This window comes from Pseudonaja textilis, chromosome 1, assembly GCF_049901715.1.
Source record: "Pseudonaja textilis isolate UNSWEBS1 chromosome 1, rPseTex1.2, whole genome shotgun sequence".
Lineage (NCBI taxonomy): Eukaryota > Metazoa > Chordata > Lepidosauria > Squamata > Elapidae > Pseudonaja > Pseudonaja textilis.
The window spans coordinates 132,631,070-132,657,753 of NC_141990.1; the positions used below are offsets into that span (position 1 = coordinate 132,631,070).

At 36.8% G+C, this 26,684-nt stretch overlaps 1 protein-coding gene across 4 annotated transcripts in view; it reads left to right on the plus strand.

Annotated features, from left to right (window-relative positions):
• Nucleotides 1-26,684, plus strand: part of ASAP2 (ArfGAP with SH3 domain, ankyrin repeat and PH domain 2) — a 91,293-nt gene that overhangs the window by 51,741 nt on the left and 12,868 nt on the right. For all 4 annotated transcript variants that reach the window (XM_026695265.2, XM_026695267.2, XM_026695266.2 and 1 more), the window contains 13 exons: nt 2,828-2,931; nt 3,046-3,115; nt 9,700-9,787; nt 14,470-14,518; nt 14,874-15,040; nt 16,443-16,576; nt 17,322-17,416; nt 19,035-19,224; nt 21,323-21,408; nt 21,599-21,714; nt 22,297-22,364; nt 22,752-22,865; nt 23,671-23,923. In XM_026695265.2, coding sequence (XP_026551050.1) covers nt 2,828-2,931; nt 3,046-3,115; nt 9,700-9,787; nt 14,470-14,518; nt 14,874-15,040; nt 16,443-16,576; nt 17,322-17,416; nt 19,035-19,224; nt 21,323-21,408; nt 21,599-21,714; nt 22,297-22,364; nt 22,752-22,865; nt 23,671-23,923 — 1,534 coding nt within the window. The remainder of the gene's footprint in view (nt 1-2,827; nt 2,932-3,045; nt 3,116-9,699; nt 9,788-14,469; nt 14,519-14,873; nt 15,041-16,442; nt 16,577-17,321; nt 17,417-19,034; nt 19,225-21,322; nt 21,409-21,598; nt 21,715-22,296; nt 22,365-22,751; nt 22,866-23,670; nt 23,924-26,684) is intronic.

Below are 26,684 nucleotides of genomic sequence, written 5' to 3' on the forward strand. Positions count from 1 at the left end.
AGGGGAAATTATTAAGTATATGGTGAGTAATCACATTAACTGGCTAATTAGATTAGAAATTCTAATGCATGTAATTTTTGTCCTGGCCTTTATCCCAATCATTTGGAGCAGTTCAGATCCTGGCATTCGCCTCAGAAGCTAAGTCACCTCATCCTGAAAAAGACTGCACATTCTATCTTATCTATATAGACCAGCTGTCTCCAACCTTGGCAACTTTAAGACTTGTGGACTCCAATTCCCAGAGTTGTGGACTCCAACTCTGGGAGTTGGAGTCCACAAGTCTTAAAGTTGCTAAGGTTTGGAGACCCCTGATATAGACCCTACATTAGTGTCCATTGATAGACCCTCTGCAACCTTCACCACGACCATCTCCGGACAAGTTTCCCTGTCAAAGTTTTCAACATATTGCTCTGTTGAAAATAATTACTGTGTCCAGCTTGAGACAAGATTACTGAATTAGAGGGGGGAAAGCAGATCACTGCAGTTGTTAAGTGAATCTGGCTTCCCCTATTGACTTTGCCTGCTGAAAGATAGTAACCACATGTCCCCAGTACACTACAACCATCATGAATACATGTTGGTTGCTAAATGTCCGAATTTTGATCAGGTGACCGTGGGGGTGCTGTGACAATTGTAAGTGTGAGTAAGTCACTTTTTTCAGTGCTGTTGTAGCTTTGAACCGTTAGTAAACAAATGGTTGTAAGTTGAGGATTACCTGTTCAGTAGCATCTGTTTAGTGATAGTTTGGGATACACAACTTTGAAACCTGAGCTATTGCTTTCAAAGCTGTATGTATACAATGACCTGTTACTGAAAGTCTTCTGCTATGCTCTGTGCTACATGTGTTTTTGCATTGCAACTGATCTACTTTTCTTCCTAAAATGCATTTGCCTTTTGTGACCGAAGTCTAGGAGAGTAAGTCCTTTAAATATTTTTTTATAAAAAATACTCTGCATGATTGTCACGTATTGTCAAGAAACTTGTATTTGTTTTTCTTAAAGCATGTCAATAATTTCTTCTGTTTTGCATTTTGTGAGATCATACATTTAGTTATTTAACATAGATCAATTGGACACAGGTCAAAAGTTTATACAGGCTACTACTAGCGGTTTCAGTTATTTTTATACTAGCACTTCTGTAGGCAAAATAATATAAATCATTATTCATATTATATTAGCAGGGTAAGCTTTTCCCAATGATTTGGGGTGTATTATATAAATATATTGATGATACTCAGCTTTATATCTCCACTCCAAGTCACTTGAATGATGCCATGGATGCCCTTCCCAGTGTTTGGAGGCTGTGAGGGCCTGGATAGGGTGCAACAGGCTTCATCTCAACCCAAGCAAAATTGAATGGCTTTGGTTGTTTAGACTTTCTGGTGCCAGGAATCTTCTATTTTTGGTTTTAGATGGGTGACAATGCCTTAGACAGACCCAATGCAGAATCTCGGGATACTCCTGGACTGACAGCTCCTACCTAAAGGGCAGGTACCTTGAAATGTAGGTGACTAGAAGGGCCTTTGCACACCTTTGGACTGTGTGCCATTTGTGCCCAATTCCTGTGCCAGGAGGCCCTGCTCACTTGTCACTCATGCCTCATGCTCACATGATCTATTGTCTGAATTTCTTCAACATTTTCTAATAGAACTGCCCTCAAAGAGCATTCAGAATCTTCAACTGGTGGTCAGGTATGATAGGTAAGCTCTGGGTTCTATTGACCAAAGAATGTCATTTGGCAGCCCAGCCTAGAAGACATATGCCTTTATGGAACGTTCTCCTTCTGGAAATCAGAATGGTCCAGATCCTGTTGGTCTTCTCTAAGTCCCCAAAGGCCTGATTTTGTACAAGGACCCCAGGCCCCAGATGTATACAGGGACCCACTTTTTGATTATGTTAATTATATGGTTTGTTTCTCAGCTTGCCTGTATTTTTAATTATTATAGTGTTTGTTATTGTTTTTATTTTGTTTTTATTCGGATTGCCAACCAGAGTTATTCATTGAGATAGAAATTGGATAACTAATTACATTTCTGAATGGGAAATTCTGCACTGAAGCCCACTTTGTTGAAAATTATTTTCTTTATCGATATCCACAGGCTTGGTTTTTGTTATTGTTGGAATTTTCTTGTGTTTGGTGTTGTATTATGTAGAGACATTTGCTTGTATAAAGATTAACAGAAATGTTTTATATTGTTTTTGCTGTGTATTTACTGTTTGAAATATTTAGACTAATGGTTGAAGGATGGATCTTTTATTTCTTGTGAGCAAAGGAGGCTTACAATTTTATGAATCACTAGTCCCTTTGCAAAATGTATGTAGTATGCTTGCAACATAACATTTCCAGAGAATTAGTTGCTGAAATTATTTTGTTTAGGAGAATGAAAGCTAATCAACCAGTTTGATAGTATACCAGTCTGAAGTGTTAAACATTCATGTAGTTTCTTTTTTTAAGTTTGCTCTCTAAATGAGACAAAAATGAATTGCCAGTAATTGTTCAGTCTATATACTAGTCTCATATAATTGAAAGAGGCTTTAGCATTGTAAATAAGATGGATTTTCAAATTTGTGGGATTATCTCCCTGTAGCATTTATAGCCAAGGTGTATTTATGTGATGATGATGTTGTCTGGGACTTGAATTGTTCATGGTACATGCTTAGTAAACTTAGCAATTCATATTTCTTCAAATATGAATAATGAGGTTAGGGAAAATGATTCTGAAATGATTGGATTAGCCTTGGGACAAGATGGGCAGCAAACATATTTATTAAATAATAAAAATAACTACCCAAGCCACAATAATCTCTAACCATTACTCCTCTTGTAGGATTCTCAACTCCGTCAAAGTACAACATACAGTTTACACCAACCTCAGGGAAATAAGGAACATGGCACTGAAAGAGATGGCAGCCTCTATAAGAAAAGTGATGGGTATGTCCAATAATCCTGCAGTATTTTGAATTTAAAACTTGGAAATTTCTCCAACAGCTCATATTAGTTTGCAATATAGATCACTCTGTCTCTTTTTATTTTTTAACAAAACAGGATCAGGAAGGTGTGGCAGAAGAGAAAGTGCATTGTTAAAAATGGCTTCCTAACTATTTCCCATGGTACAGTAAGTATTTGTTTACGGCATTCTATGTATACAGATGGTTATTTATATAAAAAAGGCACATTAATCTACAATTATTTTTGTATGTCTAGAATTTCCTAGATATTTTCCAGAGCAGATAATTAGAGAATTCAATACCATTGATACAGTTTTTACTCATGCTTTCCTACTATGCTTGATGAGGAATTCTAAAAGTAATTACATGCTTTATGTGGGTACAAAAGAGTGAAATGTTAATTATGTATAAAAATGTCTGATACTCTATGACTCTTACATTTTGAAATCATTCGTTCATATGCATTGTACATGTCCAACACCAAGGATGAAAGAGAAATCTGCTGAACAACCTTTCAAGCATGATCATGAGAAAGATAGAATATTATTATTATGGTATCAGAAAGAGGTTGAGGCAATGGAGATGCTTTATTTGATTAAGAACAAGAGTTGGTTTTTAGGTTCTGGTTCCTGTATTTCCAGAAAGGCAAGTGGCCATATATCATTCATGATCACAGGTTTTTGAAAGCAAGCTCTATTTGTTATTATGCTGTCAATTACTTTGCCTAATATAAAGCACAAATAACTGTACTGTTGGTTGTGAATAGTTTGACTTTATATGAACAGAAATGCAATGCTATGATCAAATATATTGATAAAGTTTCATTCAAAGTAGCATATTTCTGTTCCAATTTCCTCTTCTTCAGAAACATATTAGAAGAACTCATAATAGTAGTTTTGCAGAAAGTGTTGAATTCATACAAACAATAATGCTGTTATTTTAGAAGGCTCAGCCATGCATTTGCTGTGAACATCTGCACTGAATTCTTTATATGTGTAACTTTTTGCAGATTTGGTTCTACCATGATTTTGCAAGGTTTAATCAACATCTACACAAAGACCTCCCTGACATAAACGTTTTCAGAATGTGTGCATATGTATAAGACATTCTATGCTCATTTTATAAAAAGAAAAAAAGCAGTGAATTCCTAACAACCAAATAAAGCTGCCTCATGCACCCAACTATAGAATATATATACTTTACAATTGTAAAAAAAAAATCACTTAAATAAAATTGTCTAAGGAGAACTTACAATGGATAAAAATGAATAAGAATTTAATTGAGAAAAACTGCCCCAAGCCTTGATGCATTTGTGCTGTGTTGTGTTGCAGTTGGCCCTCATGCAAGCTCTCATGCCCTCCCCGCAGTTGGCTTCAGCCACTCCAAGTCTCTCTGTCTTCACATTATACTTACACAGTTATACACCATCACACACTCTTCCCCCACCTGGCAGTCACTTGCCTGCCAGCCTGTTTGCAAGCTTTCTGGACTTGTAACATCCTATCTGCTTCCCTACTGACTTGGGTTTTTGGAAGCCGACAGAAAGTCATGAGGATGCCCTTGCTTAATGACCCGGGAACCTTGCTTAAGGATGGCAACAGAGGCTGCTAGGATTGCTGTCATAACTGATACAATCACATGGTGTTGCACTTTATAACCACACCACTTAATGATGGAAACTCTGGTCCTAATTACTGTTGTTAAGCAAGGACTGACTGCATTTTGATGAAAGGGCATTTCACTTTGTGCTGAGTGTTCCTTCTTTGTTTTTGAAATTAGAGGAATTGTAAACCATTTGATCATTTTTCTTTTCAAAATGATTTTCTTTTCTGTTCACATGTGCTACCAAGGTAGTTCAATTCTGAAGGATCATGAAGATACGGAAATTTGAACTGACACCTTTTTTTCATATTTAGCTTCTCCTTCCTCATCCTATTTAGTGTGTAGCACTGAATTAGATTGTCAAACTATAATTAAGGCGTAATCACAGCAAGTACTAGTGCCTGGCTGATCCCCCAAAAGGTAAGGAGGACTGGATCTAGTAGTTGAAAAAACTTCCCGGAAGAAGTCAACGGCCAACCACTTCTCTACTCTTGCAAAAGGCGTGGAAGAAATCTTTAATTAAGGGTAATCTGGTTTGGAGGAGAATGCCATAAATTGTTCAAGTGGACAGAACAGCACTTAGAGATCATGCTAAATAGGAAATTGGAAGGACAGCTCCAGGCAAAAGCACACAACCCTGTCCTTCCTTTCTACACCTGTAAGCTTTTATTTGGAAATTCATCTGAAGTGTGAACAACTGTTTTCTTCCAAGCTGCTACAAAACTAGTTTCTATCATTGGTAGCATTCCTGTATGCATCTCATTAGAATGCAAATTCTTTAAATGCAGTGGGTCTTCCTCCCAGATAAAATGATATGGATTACAGCCCTGCACAGCTTCTGTGTAGTAGCTCTGTGTTTCAAAGGATCTGTGTTTCAATTGAAATATTTTTTATGATAATATGTAGGGTATGTTTTGGTTCCTGAGATTTAATTGTGCTTTACATTCAATTTGCCAAGAAAAGTACCTTACTTACTGTACTTTACTTGCCATCCATAGAGTACATCACTTTACTCCTTTTCCTTTTTAGAGCTGTTAGTCCCATTGACTCGATCAACTGATACTTGACTTTATAGTATAATTCCCAACCTCCTTTTACTCTGGATTTTAAAACTTTTAAAATGCCTTGTTTTTCACTTGTATCTTGCAATAGTAATTTGCAGGAAGAAGAAATTTCAGTTGTGAGTTCTTTTCTTTCATGCTGGTTGATTCTACCCATGCGTTCAGCTAGTCACTGTGGCTTTTAAACAATGGTTTAATGTGTATGCAAATGTGCAAAATTGTTATTTGAGGAATGCATGGTGCCAGAATGGGGGCGACCAAGAATATGAGCTTTCTGTGGCATATTAGGGTGGGTAGAGGAGCAACAGTGTGTGCCTTAAACCTAACAAATTTGAAACACCCATTTTATCTCTTCTAAACAATGTTGGATATTGCTCTTGAACTTTTACACAATATGCAGTAAGTTATTGTGCCTTATTCAACAAATTATATTTACAATAGATCATGCCTTAGTGAGATGTAGCAAAAGAATAATTTTAAAAGGTGGTTTGTGTTTTTAAGGATCCAAGTTACAACCAGGCGGTCTTTCCAATCACTTGCAGCAATTATTCTACATCCAGTAGTGCCAAAGATATTCTGCTGTGTTATGACTTATATGTTTTGCTTTAATATCAGTACAGTTGTAGGTATTCTAATTTTACTCAAATGAATATATATTTTGTGTTGAGAATATCTGTTAATTATTGCTGCAGATGTTCTGAGGTTGAGGCTTAGATCAAATTAGATCTCGAGTTCTTCAAGTTTAGATCTGATGCAATAACATTTCTTTCTGACTTTTTATATTTGATTTTCAGTGATTCTGGTGCCTCCCATTGTTATGTTTTATTCAGGAGAAATGGCTTCTTATTCTTCCTCTGATTTTGCCTTAAACGTGTTGCTGCATGTGTTGTTGTTTTGAAGGAGCGAGGTTAGAAAGAAGGGAATAGGGCACAGTAGCATTTCTGCCATCTTAATCTTATTCACCGTCCACTCTGTCTCTTTAAATCTGCCATCAAATATATTTTCTAAATAGGCACTTCCGCATCTGGAACAGCTTCTATTTTGAATTAATTAACCTGACACATTTGGGATAAAACTCACTTCAACATTCGGGCAAATTACTTTTACAAATAGAAAAGGACAGATGCTCATTATCAGTGAGTTCCTACATCATGCAAAGCCATTATGTGATTTTATTAGATTTCAGCTCGAAGAGAGATGGCAGCTTCTATCATTTTAAGGACTGTCATACTGGAAAGGATTAAGGATCCAGAGTGAGTGGGTATAAAATCTTTCTTTTATGTTGAATGTGACTTTTCCTAGACCCCAAAAGATCCTCTGTATTTAAGTATTCCAGTAGATATCAAAAAAAGTAAAAAAAAGGAGAAAGCAGAGACTGGATAGGGAAAAGTTAGGGGTACAGAGAGACAAAGGGAAAGAAATATAGTGGGGAGAGATAGTGGGGATAATGAAAAAGCAGAAAAACTGGAGAGGGGAGAGAGATTGGTACCCTGTTTTCACAAAAATAAGACCTATCCCAAAAATAAGCCCTAGCATGTTTTACATGTGTGCCTAATGTAAGCCTTACCCCCCAAATAAGCCCCTCTTAAGAACCTGCATAGCCGCCCGCCCATTCCGTCTGGTTGCTTGCAGTGCTGCAGCCACAAGGCAAGGTGGGGGGGGGGGGAGTAGAGCTGCCTCACATGTCTCACACCAGCTTACCTCAGGGCCTCCGCAGACAGACCATCCATGCCCTGACACCTGCCTCACGGCGGCAGCACCAGAAGCCATGTGCAGGAGGAGTCCATGTGGCTGCTGGCCCACTTCTTCTGCTTGTGGTTGCAATGGAGCAGGTGGTTGAGTGGTGTGCTGCGGCTGTGAGGCGAGGCAGGTCTCAGGTGTGGATGGCCTGGCTATGGGAGACCTGAGGTAAGCCAGTGTGGGGCGTGTGGGGTAGTTCCACATCCCCACCTTGCAGCAGCGGCATTAATACACTGCATGGCCTCCTGCCCTGTCACAAGCAAGCAGAAGAGGGCCTCCCCTACATGAGGGGAAAAAATAAGCCCCGGTGCATATTTTGGGGCTGAAAAGAAAATAAGACTCAGTCTTATTTTTGAGGAAACATAGGTAGGTAGGACAGACTGAGGATAGAATACGGAAATGGAGATCAGAGAGAAAAAGTAGAAAAACAATGGGAGAATGTAAGATCAGAGGAGTCAAATAGGAAAGCCGAGAAAAAGATAAATTCAGAGAGGCAACAGAGAGACAGGAAAACGGATGGGGAGGCAAGGAAAATGGTAGAAAGGATTTGTAGGAATGTGGGAAGAAGATAGCAGAAAGCAGTAGAAAGAACTGTAATCTCAGGCAAAGCACTGTGTGGATGCAGGGGGAGAGTACATTGTAAGAGGTGAGGGGCAGTTTGTGTCATAGGTGATGACCTTATGAGGTTGCACTCAGTCCATACTTTGCTCACCTGGCTTGGATTGCTGTAAAATACAGCCAGTGAGGTGTAAGTGTGGTTTATGGCAGATCATATTGTGCAAACCCAAGCCATTTTTGGTTTGTTCAGTAAATGCCAAGTTAGCTAGTAGCAGCTGTGCTTGCTTGTAAAGATATATATCTGGCTAAATATGAGTGGGAGTATTTTGATATATTTCCTGGTAAGGTATGTTCCCTTTCAGAATGAAAAAAAGAAGTGACATAACATGGCTAATTTGGAAACAAATAGGTTTGGATATTTTTCTTCCTTCCATCAATTAAAAAAGATCCATCTTTTTAAAGATTAAGGTCAAGAATGTTTTCTGATTAGAACATAATTTCCAGGAAGCATCTATTTATGCAGTAAGGGACCAAAAAGGATTATTGTGTTCTCAGGAAGAAGAAAAAAGGGAACAAAAGCTGTGCAAAAAGAGGTGGTTGGTTTGTTTTTTTATGTCCACTAACTTTTCCATTTGCTGTGACAACATAACATCACATTGATTTAGAAGTAGGTTAACACAGCACTAAGCCCACTGACTGCAGTTTTAATAAGACCCTTCAGATCATACTAATAATTAAAAACCTTGGAAACTGATCGCAAAGTTCCTTCATTGGCTTTAAAAAGCTTTTTTCTTTTAGCCTGGAAAGTAAATCGTATTTCTTGGTTCAGTTTTATCTCCTGTTTCCACATTTCAATTCAATTTCTGGTTTTTATTTATTTCTTTAGAGCAGAGGTTGGAAATAAGTTCATTCCGCTACCTGCAGTAGCATGCATAGAGTTCTTTATATAGTAGAAGAAAATAATACATCAAGATAATTTTTGTCCCATTTTCCCCCATCAATATCAGCTATATTCTTAATAAAATGCACTATCTTTGATTATGAATGCCACTAATGTCTGCTTGAGGTCTGTTGCTGTAATTAATAACAGTATTTTTTTTTCTTGCTATGCATATTATGGAATTGCTCTGTCTTCTTGTTTTAATGGTTAAGCTTTATATGTAATTTTGTATTGTTCTGTCAGTTACCAAAGTAATTCGTCTTGAATTCTGTTGATCTGCCATTATTAATATAAGAACTAAATGTTAATTGTAATGTGTGGTATTTAAACATAAGGGAGTCTTGCATTTCTTTCAGTCCTATTAGGTCTCTTATAAAAGTATGTTCTATTTTAATTGGTCACCATTAATTTTATTACCAGATATAGACCAGATGTTTCCTCGATAAGTTAAATTCCATTAGTCAAGTTTTACAGCAGGAAAGCTGTCCATAAATAATTACTTGCCCATTTTTTATCATAAAAATATAAATCACATTGGTATGAGTTGCTTAGAAGAATAATTTGCCATGTTTGAAAAATATTCAAGTAGAAAGATTATTTTATTATCACACCAAAACTTTAAAATTTCAAGTTGATCCAAACCCACCCTAAAAATAGTAATTGAACTTGTGATATATTATTCAAAAATACTGGCTATCTGCATATTTCATTAATTTTTACAAGCACAACTTTGGTGTGCTGAACTGCAGGAGGATTTTTCCTTTCAGAATCAATGGTAACAGAAAATGTCTATATTCTTTATATGCTCTTACTAAGGGATTTCCTTTTTGTTTTGTTTTTCTTTAATTAGGCAAACCGACCTCCTGCAAAGCTCAATCTGTTAACTTGCCAAGTGAAAACAAATCCAGAAGAGAAAAAATGTTTTGACCTCATATCACGTAGGTTTGTTGTTCAGTTTTGGAGGTACTCTGATTTCAGTTAGTTCTACTTCCATATTGTCTCAGAAAAGGAATTAATGGGACATTCCGATGTTCAGTCCAAATATAATTAGAACATATTTACTGCAGCTTGCTATGTATAAATATTTGTCTTTTCATATATAATTGTACATGTGTGTGAATCAAGCTATCTGTTGCTTTTATCTGTTATCATTGCTACGCTAACTGTGAGATGCAACTTTATACATTTTTCAAATTGGATTCAACTGTGCTTTCCTGATGTTGCTACAGAATTAAATCTCAATCATCATGTAGTATAATGCAGAGAGGGTTTTCTTAACATTTGAAAGGCAAGTGATAAAATTATATATAATTGCCATTGTAGCTTTTCTTGAGAATAGGATTTCTTCTTTGTACCAGAAAACGACAGAGCGTATTAACAGATCTCTCAGAGGGTTTGCTTTCATCGGCAGCAGCCCATTTCTTGCTGCTTGTTTATCACAAAACAGTTGTAGGCATGGTTGCTGTGGAAGAAGACTAATCTGTCCATGCAGTGCAACTTTTGTAAAGGAAATGGAAAGGTCACTACAGCTTAAGGGGATGTTTTACCTAGCAGCAAAGAACTACAGCAGGGAACCAAATGGCCAAACCACAAAAATTGGGAAGACAAAATGTGGTCAAAAGTAAGAAGTCATAAGAAGAAGAGAGTGTATTTTGAATTTCACAGTAAATAGCTATATAATATGTATAGTTCCACATATTGCAATAACAGTATCCCAGATACTCTGATGTATTATGCAAGGTATTAATGAGATGAGATCATTCAGCATTTCTTTCTGATGGTTCATTGCATTTTACTGATTTGTATAAATAAGATGCTAGAAATAATAACATTTAAGCAGCATTTTCTGTCTGTACATTCACACATACACAACTATAACAATCCTCAGTTTTTTAGAATTTAAATATGGTTTGGGGTTAGTGTTAATGAATTTTGGGTTATATTGAAACTTTTTAGGTATCACCTTCATTATATTCGTATTATATGCTTGGTAGACCACACATTTTTTATTAAAAATTTATTAGTTTATCAAAATATAAAATACAGAAATACAAAGAAAAATGAAAACAATGACCACACCCTCAAAAAATCTTGATAGAAACTTCTGAATTACTGAATACTTCGTTTGTTGAGGTTGGTTTGATCATGAACCTATACAGATTATTTTTAAGATTGAGTATATGTTTACAGATGTGCTGATTCTTTTCTTTCATTCTTCTCTTTTTACGTGCATGAATCTTTGCTTCACTATTTGCTTCATTCATGATTGGCATGGTCTCAATATAGCACAGCCATAATTAAGTATAGTTCAAATCTAAGCCCAACTCAAGACACTATAAGTTATAAGTTTGGAAACAATAGTTGTTGCCAGGATACTGAGATATGAAGCTAAGTTATTATTGGAGTTTTCTTTGGAGGGGAAAAAAAGATGAGCCAGGGAAACAGAAAAATGGGCAGTGAAATCCTCGCACACATCCATAACACTGATGGCTTATTTTTTTGTAGTTCTCATCTGTATTTTGATTGATTTTGTGCTCCTTTATCTCTGTTTCTGCTGATGCTGTGCTTTTAGATGATATATCTTTTGACAGAAAGGAAACTTATTTGGTCACCCAAAGTGGGTATTCAGTAAATAGTCTGCAGATATAATGTGGACATCAGAAACATGGAATCATATGTTTATAAATTGTTGAGAAAAACCTATTTTATTCATTTTGGAAGAACATATTTTTGTCTACTTAAATTATGACCATATAGACACTTTTGATGACTTAGAATTGATTTCCTTCATCTCCAATTCTTTTTTTTATAACTGCTGTTTAATTGTACCATAGCCCCTCAATAATAAGAAAACAGCCAAGTTTAACAAAAGCTTTTTTCTTGGGTTTCTTTTCTTTTACTCTGGTTGCTGTTTGTCACCCCAAATGAAGCTAGATTTGACATTGTTCATCCATGTCTAGTTTGTTAGAAATAGAAAGTTAGTGTCCTGAATTAGATGCAATCAATAGGCTAAAGCTCCAGGGAAGCAATTCCAGGTTACACATCCAAATTATCTTCCCAATTGTTTGATATGTTATCCAGTGGAATATGTTGCCAATGATTGTGGTAGTTTTGCCTTTGCTAAAAGATCTTCAGAGAAAGAGTAAGTGGTCATTGAAAATTATCTAGTAGCCCTTGCATTGCAGATAGTTGGATTAGATCACTTCTACGGTCCTTCCAATCCTATTACCTTTTCTTCATGTATTGCTCATTTCTTTTGCTATATTCTATTTTGTATACCTTCGTGACATATAAAGAAAATGACTGCAACTGTCTCTTTTCTTTCTTTTTAATATTGTTTTTCTGGACTGAAATATTTAGTCAGCAGGGTAGGTCCTACAGCTGTTTAGGATTATTGCTTGGGTGTTTTTGTTTTTTGTGTCGTTAAACATAAAGCCCTTCCTGTCATCCTCCTTCCAATGAATGTAGATAAAAAAGGATTTAGCCACAATTAATTTTCTTACCCATCTGAATCTTACTAACTGAATATCAAGAGTTTACTCTTGGAATTGGAACTATTTCCTTCCCTCATTGTTTGAGTATGCCTAATATCTTTTTGCACATTCATTATACCTTCATTACAGATGCTCATTACAAGAGTTGTAATGAGCATGTTGAGGTATAAACCTAGCACCTATCTGGAAGCCAAAGGAGTTGTGTTTTTTTCCCAAAAACTGCCTGTTCCTCAGAAAAGACATATTTTGTTCAGGAGTGGTAATAGGTACTATGTACTTACCATTACATGTTCTGAAATGTCTGGTTTTAAAAATAAATAAATAAAAAATACAGGTAGTCCTCAAGTTAATGATGGTAATTGAGCATGGCAATTACAGTTATAAATTGTAATGGTCATAAAGTGATTCACCATGTGATTGGAAATGATTTTGCAACCTTTTTCATGGTGATTATTGAGGAATGCCACAGCCATTAAGTGAAGCCATTGATAATTATGGGGCGTCTTTACAAAAAAAACCCACCCAAAATTGCAGTCACATGACCATGGGGTACTGCAAATGGCCGTAAATGCGGCCCTGTTGCCAAGCAACCAAAATGCAATCATGTGATTGGGGGTAGGCAATGTCAGATCTTCAATACTACATCATAAGTAGTTTTGGGTGGGTCTTTCATAACTTAAAACACTTGCTAAATGACCGTTCATAAGTCAATGACTATCTATATCAATTCAGCCCTTTATTCACCGAATGAGCTAAAATATTGCTCTTATTCATTGTTCCCTTCCAATCCCAACCTATTTCTCTTGGTTCCTGAAATTTTCCTCACTGGCTGCAAATATATTCTGATACCTTTGCTTGCCAATCTCTTCTCCTGTCACCTGCTTTTTTCGTGGTGGGGATGGATGGAGGATTTTTATGAAATCTTTAAAATTGTTCATAAATATGGTTAAATGTAAGATATAAGTTGGCCCTGTTGGTTCAATTCTGTTATTTAGGGCTTGAGGAACTTGCTGTTCAGTTACCTTATTTCGTTTTTGCAAGAAATCTTTTTTTCATTCCTACTGAGTGGTTATCAAGAGCAGAGTTCATTATAGGTTTTCTGTTTGTGAGATGACTACGGTGTGAATGACTGGTCCTTGGAAGCGCACTAGATGCGCCTCTGCAAAGGCTCTTTTGCTCACAGTTACCACCTGCTCTTCAAGCAAGAGCTGTGAATTCAACATTACCCTCAGAGTGCGCACCAGTCTCAAATTGGGAAGCATGACCCCATCCAAGATCAAAGGTAGAAGATCCCTAGACCCCGTGCAATCAAATATCCACAACCACTCAAATCTTTTTAGTTAAGAAGACCACAGTAATGCCTGGCAAGATATTTGTTACAAATAACTACATGTAGTCCTTAATTTACGACCACAATTGAGCCCAACATTATGTTGTTAATTGAGACATTTGAGTTAATTTTGCCTCATTTTACGACACCTTTCTTGCCACAGCTGTTAAATGAATCACTGTAATTGATAAATTAGTAAGCCACTTGTTAAATGATTCTGGCTTCCCCATTGACTTCGCTTGTCAGCAGGTTGTAAAAAGTGATCTCATGACTCTGGGACACAGCAGTGGTCATAAGTATGGAACTATTTGTCAAGCATCTGAATTTTGATGACATGATCATGGGGATGCTACTAAATGAACAGTTGTAAGTCGAGGACTACATGTATTGTTATGGGAGTCCTTCTTAGGTCCCAAATACTCATATTCCAGATACAAGGGGAAACTGGATGGAGAAATAATGAACATGTTACTGAGAATGACTTGTAAAATGTGTACTAACCTCTTTTTATTCCAGTTAGTGCTGAGCAAGATGAAAAAAATGTTGCTCCTATATATGAAACGGTACTAGAAAAAATTGCCTCTAGATTGCTTAATCCAACTGTACTTGAAAGGTTCTGGTTAATTTTAACCCTGTTTAACATATAGGGTAGTGATTTAAACCCCAATAATGACATCACTTTTTAATTAATGAGTTAATTAAGTGTTCATTAAAATGTTTAATTTGAATAAATAACATATGTATTTATTCATAAGACTAAATGTATAGAACAATGAGAAATTTTATTATTTTATAGATGACAGAACATATCATTTCCAAGCAGAGGATGAACAGGACTGTCAAATGTAAGTTGTATTAATGTGATAGATAGCCCTTATTTAGTGATCACAGCTGGGACTTGTAACTCATCCATTAAATTAAGCTGTCACTAACTAAAACTGAAACCAATCTCATTTCAGAGATATTTTCCAGCTTTTATAATGAACATATTTCCTATTTCTCAGTTTCTTTTTCTGGGATTTCTAATCCATCCCTAGAAAATTGACTTGAAAGCAATTTATTGACTCTCAGTTATATTTTTTGGTTAGCCTAAACTGAGCCTTTAAAAACCTTCTGTCTTTATTTAAATTTCATTCTGTGTGGATGGTAGGAAACTGTCAGTTCCATTTTGCACCATAATACATGCTTTTATTTTTCAAGTTGGATATCTGTACTGCAGAATAGTAAAGAAGAAGCTTTAAATAATGCCTTTAAAGGTGATGATAACACGGGAGAAAACAACATTGTCCAAGAACTGACAAAAGAAATAATATCCGATGTGCAAAGAATGCCTGGAAATGACATGTGTTGTGACTGTGGAGCACAAGGTGACTTTAAAATCTCATAAAATTACTGTCTTTTCCCTTCTTCTGTCTAAGCAGGAAACAGCAGTGAAAACAATGCTTGAATCCCCAGTATGCAGCTCAAGGACTTAGTAAACAAACAAATACTGTGGGATGAAATAGTTTTCTGAGAACTCGCAAGACAAGGGCAAGGAAGAGTGTTTTAAGGAAACAAAGGGATACTTAGGAAAAATTATATAATCTTTTGGGCAATTTAAAATTAAGCTTAAGAATTGGGGTGGGGGGGGCAGAATTGATAATTCCTGTTACAAAGGAAAAGCTATCAATGATAATACTGTCAAAAAAAAGTAGCATCAGTCAGGAAAACTAATTACAAGTAGGCCTTTTGTTGGTATTTAGCTTCTTTATATACAGTACAAATCAGTGGTGGGATTCTACCGGTTTGGTCTAGTTCAAGTGAACCGGTAGTAAAAAATGCTACTGTTCGGCAGAACTTGTAGTAAAAAAAACAGCTACTGGTTCGGCTGAACACCAATATTTCTATTTTTTTCCCTCCTGATGATCAGCTGTTCCGATGATCAGCTGTGTCGGGATCCCCCTCGCTGTCTTACTGTTTTGCCCAGGAGGCTTCCCTGAGGCCCAGGAGGCAAAAAAAAACAGAGTGCAGGTGGGGTGCTGAGCAGCCCCCTGTGCTCCATTTTTTGCCCTCTTGAGCCTAAGGGAAGCCTTCTGGGAGCAAAAATACCCCCCCCCCCGAGGTTCCCTGAGGCCCAGGAGGTAAAAAAACGGAGTGCCGAGGGGGGGGGCTGCACAAAAAAGAAGCCACGCCTCTTGATGTAATTCCCCGTTAGGAGAATGAGTGCATATAGGGAGACGTAGTGAGAGTATGGAAGAATAACACACACACAGCACACAGATACACTGTACAGTAAATGTAGGTTTTTACTTCTAGTAAACGTTTAAGCAAATTCCAAGATAAGCAGTTCAAGTCATTAACAGGTAAAGCAGACAGTGTTCAGTTCAGGGATAATCCAAATATCAAAGTCCAGTATCAAAAAACAGTTCAGTAACAGACTTACATCAACCATCAGTAACAGTCATTAGGAGGAACGGCAACTCTCTCCAACAGAAGGAATAGAGAGACTCACTGAGACTTTCTCACTCCTAACAACCCAGGTTTCTGGCTCCATCTTATGGCCGTTTGAGAAACCACACCCAATTACAGTTTTTGCACTTTCTGCACCCCTGGTATAAATTCAAGTACTGCATGAGGAAATAGCCCTTACAGAATTTTCATTTCTATGACTAAAAAAACAGACTAATTGCTGTCAGACAGTAGAACTGAATTAGAAGTCTCTTGAATAGATGGTTTCAGCACCGTGTCCAACAGTGGAGTCATTGCTGTTATTATTTTTTTCTCTTCTAGATCCAACCTGGCTGTCAACAAATCTGGGCATTTTGACTTGCATTGAATGTTCAGGAATACACCGAGAACTCGGTGTCCACTATTCCAGAATGCAGTCGCTTACATTAGATGTGCTGGGTACATCTGAATTGCTGGTAAATTAAAAATATTTCTATCAAAGAAACCCTATGAGGGTCAGCATAAGTGTGTCTTCTGTTTTTATAGGCTTCATCTCATAGCAACCTTCTGTTAGAGTGGAAAACATACTAGAGTGGTTTTCCCTCTTTATAAATCCACTGAATTTCTATTATATAAGATAGCTACAAAAGACTCGAAGAACTGGGAAGAAGAAAAAATCCATTTACACATATATTGAAAAACCCTTCAGCTTCTTTGAGAGTTAGTCCATATATTTAAATGTTACTTCAAAATGTCTGTATTACATTAAAATAAACATATTTCAGTAAAATGTCATTTTAACACATAGCTGATGAAAGGTCCATACCTCACAAAAGTTTGGTACAGTAAAGTGGACTTTCCTCTTTGCAATAATAGGGTTTATATTTGTGGATGTTATTCAGTTTTGTAATGATATTATTATGCAAATGATGTAAATTGCAAAGAAACTTGTTCCATTGTGTATAAAGGTATTTGTATTGAGGTCTAGAAAGCTGAATTTCCAGTGTATAGTCATGTTATTTTCAAATAAACTTGCAGAGGTAATATTGGGCTTTTGTTTAATCTAGTTTATTTAATCTAGTTTAAAAAAACTGCCTGTAAAATTAAATTTACAGCTGCTAAATTCAAATGTTCAGTTTTTTTCATGCCTCAAATTGGAAGTATTGTATTTAAGTAGCCATTGGGTTCATTTACACAATTTTTTGATATTTATCTTAATAGCTTGCTAAGAATATCGGTAATGCAGGATTTAATGAGATTATGGAATTTTCTCTGCCAGCAGATGAACTAGTCAAACCCAATCCAAGTAGTGATATGTAAGTATGAAAGATGGAATGTTTAGAGTGATACTGTGTCAGTTGTGACGTAATGTGTGAATAGAGTTAATATGAGTTCTAACTTAATGATTCAAGGGCAGTCTCTTAAATGAGATTGGTTCTTCTGGCTCTACTGGATCTCAAATGCTAAAAAAGAAAATTAATCATTTTCAGATATTTAAGAGGTTCTGTTGATGTCTTAGCTCAGGGGTGTCAAACTCAAGGCCCAAGGGTCGGATCTGGCCAGTGGGGTGCTTAGCTCTGGCCTGCAGGGCCGCCCTGGAAACAGCGATGGACCAGGCCACGGTGTCTTTGTCAGGAAAATGGAACTCAGGAGAACCGTGGGTGGCCCTCTTGAGCTCTGTTTTCACTGGCAGAGGGTTGCAGGAGCCTGTCACAGGAGAAAACAGAGCTTGGGAGTCTGTTTTCTCGGGCAAAGCGCTCGGGCCACCACAGGAGCCCCCGACATAAGTGATGTTGAACTGGCCACGCCCACCCTGGCCCCCCGAGGTCAAACACAACCCTGATCCGGACCTCAATGAAATTGAGTTTGACATCCCTGCCTTAGATGAATCAAGAATTAGACCTAGCCCCATTTGCAATCTGAACACACAAAATATTTTTACAAGAAATGTGAAGTTTTTGAATCTGTGCAATTTTTATAATTAGTTAATACTACTCGTTATCACATCTAGTAATAACTGTTTGTTACTGGTATAAGTCAGAGCAAATAATAAGCTCTTCCCCAAGATAGTATGTGAGATATTAAAATAGCTTCCCTCTAGGAATCTATAAATGGTCACCTGGCACTGTGGTCCATTTATTTCTGACAGCATTACCTTTTCCACTTTGCAGGCAAAGTTTCTTCAAAGTCTGAGCATGCACAGGAGATTGTGTATGTGGGCGGGGAGTCGAACATCTGTTGCAGAAGCAGACTTTTGTTGGGTTCTGCCCATGCTGATTGGAATTGGATGTTATGCTGAAAGACATTCCCTTATTATTTTAGTGTCTTCAGCGTCGTTTCCACATTCAAAACCAGTTTTGGAGAGTTGTGGGGATTTCTACAGCAGATTTTGGACACATGGAAAATTTTAGGGCAGTGTTTTTCAAATTTTCCATTTTCAAGATGTGTGGATTTCAACTCCCAAAATTCCCTTGCTAGCATGCAACCATGGCAATTCTGAATTTGTAGCAGATTTTCTGTTAATTCCATATTAACAGTAAACTGTTAAACTTTCAAGACTGAACAGACTTCAGGTAAAAAAGAGCATTAGAGCAATGTTTTTTCTAAATTCAGTTTAGAAAGTTCCCTTGAATAATTTAGGGAACACATATGTTGAATTGATTATCAGTTGTTTAAAGTAGCTGGGGAAATGAAGAACACCTACAGACATTTATCTCCATATATTTGGATCATTGTTTTCCAATGGATAAATCAGTGCTCACAACTACAACACATTCACAGATGTGTCAGAGGAGGAAAGGTCAATAAAATGTTGCAAATAAAATCCATGAGCCATTTTTTATTAAGTGTTATGAATATCGTATATTTTGCAGAACAAGTATTTCAGCTGTACATTGTGCACCATTTTACAGTGTATGCCATATCTCATTTCAGGAATGCTAGAAAAGATTATATCAATGCCAAATATATTGAAAGAAAATATGCAAGGAAAAAATATACTGACAATGTGACCAAGTTACAAAACCTTTGTGAAGCAGTCAGAGCAAGAGACATTTTTGGACTCGTTCAAGTATATGCTGACGGGGTGGATCTAACCGAGAAAATTCCATTAGCAAATGGTCATGTATGTACAGAAACCTTCTGTTAATCACGTTTTGAACACAAATGCTCTATTTGTAGAAATTACATCAGAAGAAGCAAAGAAACAATGGATGGAAACTAATCAAGGAGAGAACCAACTTAGAACTAAGGAGAAAGTTCCTGACAGTTAGAACAATGACTCAGTAGAATGGCTTGTATCCAGAAGTTGTAAATGTTCCAACACTGGAAATTTTTAAGATGAGGCAACCAATGGTCAGAAATGGTATAGGGTTTCCTGCCTAGGCAGGGGGTTGGACTAGAAGATCTCCAGGGTCCCTTTCAACTCTGTTATTGTGTTAGGTGTTTCTAATTTTGCAAACTTATCTCACTCACTATCACTCTTTCTGTGTTACTTTTAAAAAGAATCAAAGAAAAGAATCATTTGTTATTAAGCATTTAAAAAAACCTATTAAAATTAGATAGCACTAGCACTTAGAGTTATATATCACTTCACAGTGTTTTACAGCCCTTATAAAGAGGTTTATAAAGTTATACATGTCATGTTCTTGCGAGGCGGGGAGACAAATATTTATGATTAGGTTTCAATATATGTTCAGTGCTCTTCTGCAGAAAATATTTCTATTTCTGAGAACGCAGATTGTTGTGAGAAATATTCTGACTTTATAAAGTCAGGAAAACAGCTTAGTACTGCTAGGGAGCTAAGGAACTCTGTTTGGATGTGTGTGAAAAATGTACATTGTGTTGATTGAATATATATTAAAGAATATCATTAACCATACACCCAGTCTCAGATTAATATATAAGAAGAATGGCACTTGATATTTCTATTGTTTATTCTTGCACTAAAAGATTAATTGGCTAAATAATATTTTGGATTCTGTATCTCCTTTGACTACATCTGAGCAACACCATCTAAAAAGGTTCTTTGTCTTTTCCTATAAAGCTAAATTATTGAGAAGCCATGTTTTGTTGAAGCAATTCAGTTCATCTATATTAATTTGGAAGCTTTTAATATTTGCAGTGTAAAACATTGTAAATGATGTTACATAGTATATCTTTCTCCAAATGTATAGATATTATGTATACCTCCACTGAGTTTGGAGTGAATTTTGTTGTTTGCGTTTTATTTTAAATTTCAGCTTCATTGAATGCAGCTAATCCAAAATTTTAAGAACCATTGGTGCAGTTTTGTGAAAAAGTCTATATAGAAATCATTTCAAAAGTTGTTTTGTATGTCAGGAAAAATGAATACACAATGAGTATATCCTGTCTTGGGAGAAAAATTAAAATAAAAGTGCACACTAATTTTTATATAGGCTTTGAAGCAGTAGTCTGACCATTTATAGAATGGGATAGAACAATGTTGAAGGGCAGAATGTATTCTAGATTGAACATGACTAATCTTGGCCACCTTAATATTCGCCCTGACCTTGAAATGTTAAAATGATCTGGAATATAAATAGTTTAGGATTATGATTCATTAAACGTTAATGTTAGTGTCAATTATCCTGAACCAGAATCTTTTAACGGTTCCTAGCACTACTACCCTTTCAGTCAATTTAAAGGACCTATCTTGCATATTACTATGTATTTCTAAGCAGACACTGTCATCATTAAACTAGACTGGTTTTCATATATAGTGTTGTGGTGATTTGGTGAAGCCTTTTTTCTTTTGTTAGGTTACAAAATCAAACACTACTTTCTAGCATCACCATTTAATTTATAAATTGAGTCTTGTCAGTTCTCTGCCTAGATCACATTTTGGTAACAGAGAAGGCATTTTTAAAAAAATGTTATGGTGGAACACTTGACCTTCAACATCGATTAATAAAATCCTTTGAAGCAAAACAAGAATTTCTGAGACCAGGGGTTTATCCTGTAAAATAGATCCAGGGTAACACACAGGGAAATAAATAGAGGGTGCCTCTTTATTTTGCATTATCTTAATTTTGGCCACTGTACTCAAATCTGGCTTTCAAATAATTTTGAAAGCTACATTTGAGTACATTGACCAAAACTGTATGGTGCAACAATAAATCATCGACTCTAAACTTATTTTTAAAAATGTTTTTGCTTGGCACTGGTTAGAATACTTTTTTATTTTTTTTTTTGTATTTCAGGAACAAGATGAAACTGCTCTTCATCTTGCGGTGCGATCGGTAGATCGGACTTCACTTCACATAGTTGACTTCTTGGTACAGAACAGGTGGGCCATCCATGACTAAACACTTGTTTGCATATCAGTTTCATTACTCGGAATTGAAGAAAAGGCCCTTTCAGTAAATGTATTTAAGTTGGATGGAAACAACTGTCTGAATATCTTGAATCAAGCAGGCTTTGGAGAACCTTCTATGCTATATGTGCCAAGTAATTTTATTCTCTCTCCTCCTGTGCAGTGGCAATCTTGACAAGCAGACGTGTAAAGGCAGCACGGCTCTGCATTACTGCTGTTTAACAGATAATGTGGAGTGCCTCAAACTGCTTCTGAGAGGGAAGGCCTCAATTGAAATAGGTAAAGGGAAAAAGGAGTACTCCTTGGTGTTAGGAACATAAAGGTCTGAGGTAAATTTGTTGCTGTTTCCGCTCTCTCTCTCTTATTCCCTCATATGCCCACATTCGCACACATACATATTATTGAGCCATATGTCTAAAATTTGAACTCTCAGTCGATGGGTATTAAAATATCCGTTTTATGTAGCCTTATTTCCAATGTCACGGGAATCAGATGGCAATATATGACTATAAAGTGAGAAAAATGTTCAGTTCATTATCCTATTTTTTAATGTGGACACTGCACTAAACATGAATTAGTCCCATGGGTAAATTAACACACACATCTCCAATGTGCAAGGATATACCATATATTTTGGTTTCTTAATCTTCATCCAATATGTCCGCTGATGAGAGAGAGGAGGTGCACACCAAAATATATGCAGCCAACAAGGTTAAAGAAAGCAAATTAAAATATGTAGCAACTAATACGTCTGTCTTTGGCTGGACTGTTCCTAATGTTATTTTCATTTTGTAAGCTACTTATACTGTATTTTTAGTAATATAAAGTTGCAAATCAACTTTTCCTTTCATTGATTTATAGCAAATGAAGCTGGAGAAACACCACTTGATATAGCTAAACGCTTAAAGCATGCACACTGTGAAGAGCTGGTAAGATTTTGATTTATGCATACTGTACAGCCTGTTCTTCCCTTACATTAACTGAAGTGGCGCATGATGCATAATCTATTATATTTTTGGACAATCCCTTCTATGTACACAACCATATCTGGAGGGAGTACATTTGAATTATAATACAGTAATTAATGTCACATTATAGTATTCAAATAACATTATTGTGGGACCCTCAATTGGATGTTTTTTTATTTGCTCTATAAATAAATTCATGTTCAAAACTTCTATAAATTTCTTTAATATAATTCTGCACTTAAAAAAGAAAGGGATAGAAAATAACTTGGTTCCAAGTCTGTTTAACGATTTGGAATTTAAATCATTGACATGGACTGGGTTCCATAAAGCCTAACTTTGGTCCTTTAGCTTACTCAGGCTCTGGCTGGAAGGCTTAATTCTCATGTTCACGTAGAATATGAATGGCGGTTACTTCATGAAGACTTGGATGAAAGTGACGATGATGTGGATGAAAAACTGCAGGTACGTATTCAAATACTTTGTGATTTTATTGTAGCACGCTTAAATTCTTCTAATTTCTCAGGTCACAGGCTACAGGTAGTCTATGACTTATGACCACTGTTGAGCCTCAAATATTCATTGTTAAACAAGACAGTTGTTAAGTGAGTTTTGCCCCCATTTTACGACCTTCCTTGTCACTCTTGTTAAGTGAATCCCTGCAGTTGTTAAGTTAGTAACACAGTTATTAAGTGAGTCTGGCTTCCTCACTGACTTAGCTTGTCAGAAGGTTGCCAAAGTTGATCACATGATCCTGGGACACTGCGCCGTCATAAATACATGCCAGTTGCCAAGCATCTGAATTTTGATCATGTGACCCCAGGGGTGCTGTAATGGTTGTGTTAAAAACGGTGATAAATCACTTTTTCAGTGCCGTTGCAACTTCAAACGGTCACTGAATTAATGGCTATAAGTTGAGGATTACCTGTATGGTGAATGAGACAGGCAAAAAAGAAATAAATAAGGAGCAAGCAATTTTTTCTGTCCATTACAAAATTTTGAGAATATGGATGGTTGCTGTCCAAAATCATGATACAGTTACAGACTCACAAATTGCTGGTGTGGTTGGCATGTCATTCACCAAACTCCCATTTATCAAATTAAGGGCATACAACTAATACACAACTAATATTATTACTTTGAAGGCATAATTTAATGTTACCAGCTTCATTTGCCTTAAGCCACAACAGAGTTGTGAAGTTATATTCATAGCATGGACACAAAAATACTTGACAACATGGCTCTCTTTTGGATTCTTGTTTTTTTACAGCAAGCCAGCCCCAGTCGAAGAGAGGACAGACCTGTAAGTTTCTATCAGCTAGGATCAAGCCAGCTTCAGCCTAATGTCGCCTCTCTGGCAAGAGATGCTGCCAATGTAGCCAAGGACAAACAGAGAAGTTTTATGCCAAGCCTATTACAAAATGAGACCTATGGAGCCGTTCTCAGTAGCAGCCCACCTCCCGTTCAACCCACAGCACCTGTTACCAATGCGCCTCCTTTGCCGCCCAGAAATATTGGGAAAGGTACTAACGCTCTCATATTTGACAAGATGAGGAACGGCAGGAAACTGTTTGGTTCTTTTTTTTTTTCCTTTGAAAGTGTGGGGTTGTCAATTTGTCCAAATAAATATTCCTTAATAAATAAATATTCCTTTAATAAATGCTTCCTTTTAAGTTGGCATTAAACTGGTCTGTACTCAAAATAGAGAAGAGGAAAAAAAGAACGCCGAAATTGAATGCTGTATTAGAATTGGGGCCTAATTTTTCAAAAAAGCATCAGACAACAAAAGCAAACATACAGTAGTAAAGTTTTTATTATGATTTTTGTTGAGTTAGGATAGATCACATGGGATTTTTAGTTTACATCTTCAACAATTGGTTCCATTAACTGGGCTGCTGAAGATGCAAATGAGTGTAAAAGCCAGAACTAAATTCTATCAACAATACAAATATTTACATCATTTTTCAATGTAGAAAAATTTCCTATTGATTTTGATGATCAAATTGCTATGTATAAACAACTTATTTTGGAAATAAATGTGATGTATGGTGTGCAGCTTGCAAATCTATACTGTTCTAAATCTCTCCAAATGTCAATTTCTCTAATTGGACCTTATCACAAATTCTGCAGTTCTGACCTTGTAGTAATTAACAGTAGAGATTATTTTCTACAAAATTTGGTTTGTGCTTAGAGAGGTTCCTTAATTTAGTGGCTTTCTTTGAAAGTGTAAGTGCATCAGTTGCACAAAGAATCATGGAAAAATGTTTGTTGGCTTTGGAAATAATATTCCAGATTTGGTCAAATGCTCAATTGAAGATGTAGAAACCAAACAGAGAAGGAACAAGAATGAGAAAGGGAAGAATTTTCACCCCCTACAAGTTGGAACTATTCCACATAACGGATTACATCTGATTTTCAACATGAATTTACAGTGTTGTATACTTTATGAATAAGAGCAATCAGATTTCATCCTTTTGTCCAGATCTTTTTGGTTCAGTGTTTTTTAATAGCTGAAAATATCTGAAGGTCACTTTGAATGCTTCCCTTGGAGGGGTTTTTGTGCTTTCTATTTTTATGCCAGGAATATGCACTCAGGTAGATACCTTCTTCCTCTTCTTCACAACAGCTGAGCATATACAAGTAGTCCTCTACTTATGACCACAATGGAGCCTAAAACTTCCATTGCTAAGCAAGACGGTTAAGGGAGTTTGAGCACATTTTATGATCTTTCTTGCCACAGTGAGGTGAATCACTGCAGTTGTTAAGTTAGTAGTCATAAGTGTTAAAAATGGTCATAAGTCACTTTCAGTGTGGTTGTAACTTTGTTCACTAAACAAATGGTTGTAAGTTGAGGACTACCTGTTAAGGGCGTAAAAGTGTATCTAATCTTTAACTCAAGGAATGTCAGAGGTCTTAAGTGTGTCAGGGTCGTGGCTGCCTCTTTCCACTGATGGAAATGGAAGTTGTATACGCTCTGTGTCTGTGTGTGTCATTGCAAGGGATGATCTTGGAATCATTGCTCCATCCTCTAAATCAACAATCCCCAACCTTTCTTGTTCTGCAGACTAGTGGTGGCGGCGGGAGGGGGAGGGAGAAGAGGTGGTTCTGCACAAGCAATGGGCGCAAGCATGCCGCTTGTGCAAATGGAGCTTCTCCCGCTGATTGTGCAGCCCGATTCCCATCGGGCCACAGCTCGGGAATTGGGCACCCCTGTTCTATGTATAGGTTGCACGTGAGCATCAGCAACACCCCCTAGGTGGTTGATGTGGAAATTGTTTCCAAGGCTACTGGCTGAGTATATCTCTATTTTAGCAATACCACTTAGAGTTAAATACTGCTTTGCAGTGCATTACACGCCTCTCTAAGCAGGTTAACAAAGTCAGTCTATTGCCCCCAACAATAGGGTCTTCATTTTACCCACGTCGAAAGGATGGAAGGCTAAGTCAACCTTGAGCCTGGTGAAATTTGCCAAATTGCAGGCAGCTGGCAGTCAGCAGAAATAGCCTGCAATACTGCACTCTAACCACAGCGCCACCATGGCTCAATTTTTAACATATTTTCTGCTCTTCCTTCAAGACAATATAGTCACTATAAACCATGCAGAATTCTGATAAAATGAGGATTTTGTAATTGTTCTGCTGTTTGAGAACTTGAAAAAGGTGGGACAGTAAAGCACTTTGAAAAGTGAATCACCTTTCAGAGGTAACAGGTGTGGGCATTTTGAAGCCAATGGATGATAGATGTGCTATTTTTTCTTAGCTCTTGGTTTTTCTTCAGAAACAAAAAGAAAGTTGGCATGGCAGAACATCCAACTTTTTGAATGGAGGGCGCCTATACAGCAGGGTCAGGAAGTTGTGTACACAGGAAGCTATTTCCTGTAGTGCCACCCAGTTCAGCCAAAGGAGAGGGATCCTAGAGTTTGTGGTATGATAGCACTGTGTCCACCTCCCTGTTAGAGAATATAGGAAACAAACTTCTAATTTATTAATCCTTTGTGAGGACAAATAATTAAAATGAAAATCACAGCATTTAAGGGTGTAGAAGCCCGGTCAAGTTCAGCTTGGGTGTTCTTTTCTTGTTCTTTTCTGCAGGTTATATTCTCAAGCTAAATAGATCCTGCCAGCAAATTAGGCTGCTGCTTTTGCTTATCATTAGCTAATGAATTGTGCAGCTTTCCTTGCTATTGTTCCTGCTTTTGAAAACCAATTACTGCAGTTCAAGGGTTATCAGCAAAATACTTCTTAGCTATTGTTACATCATCAGGAAAGAAGTGATTCATGAATT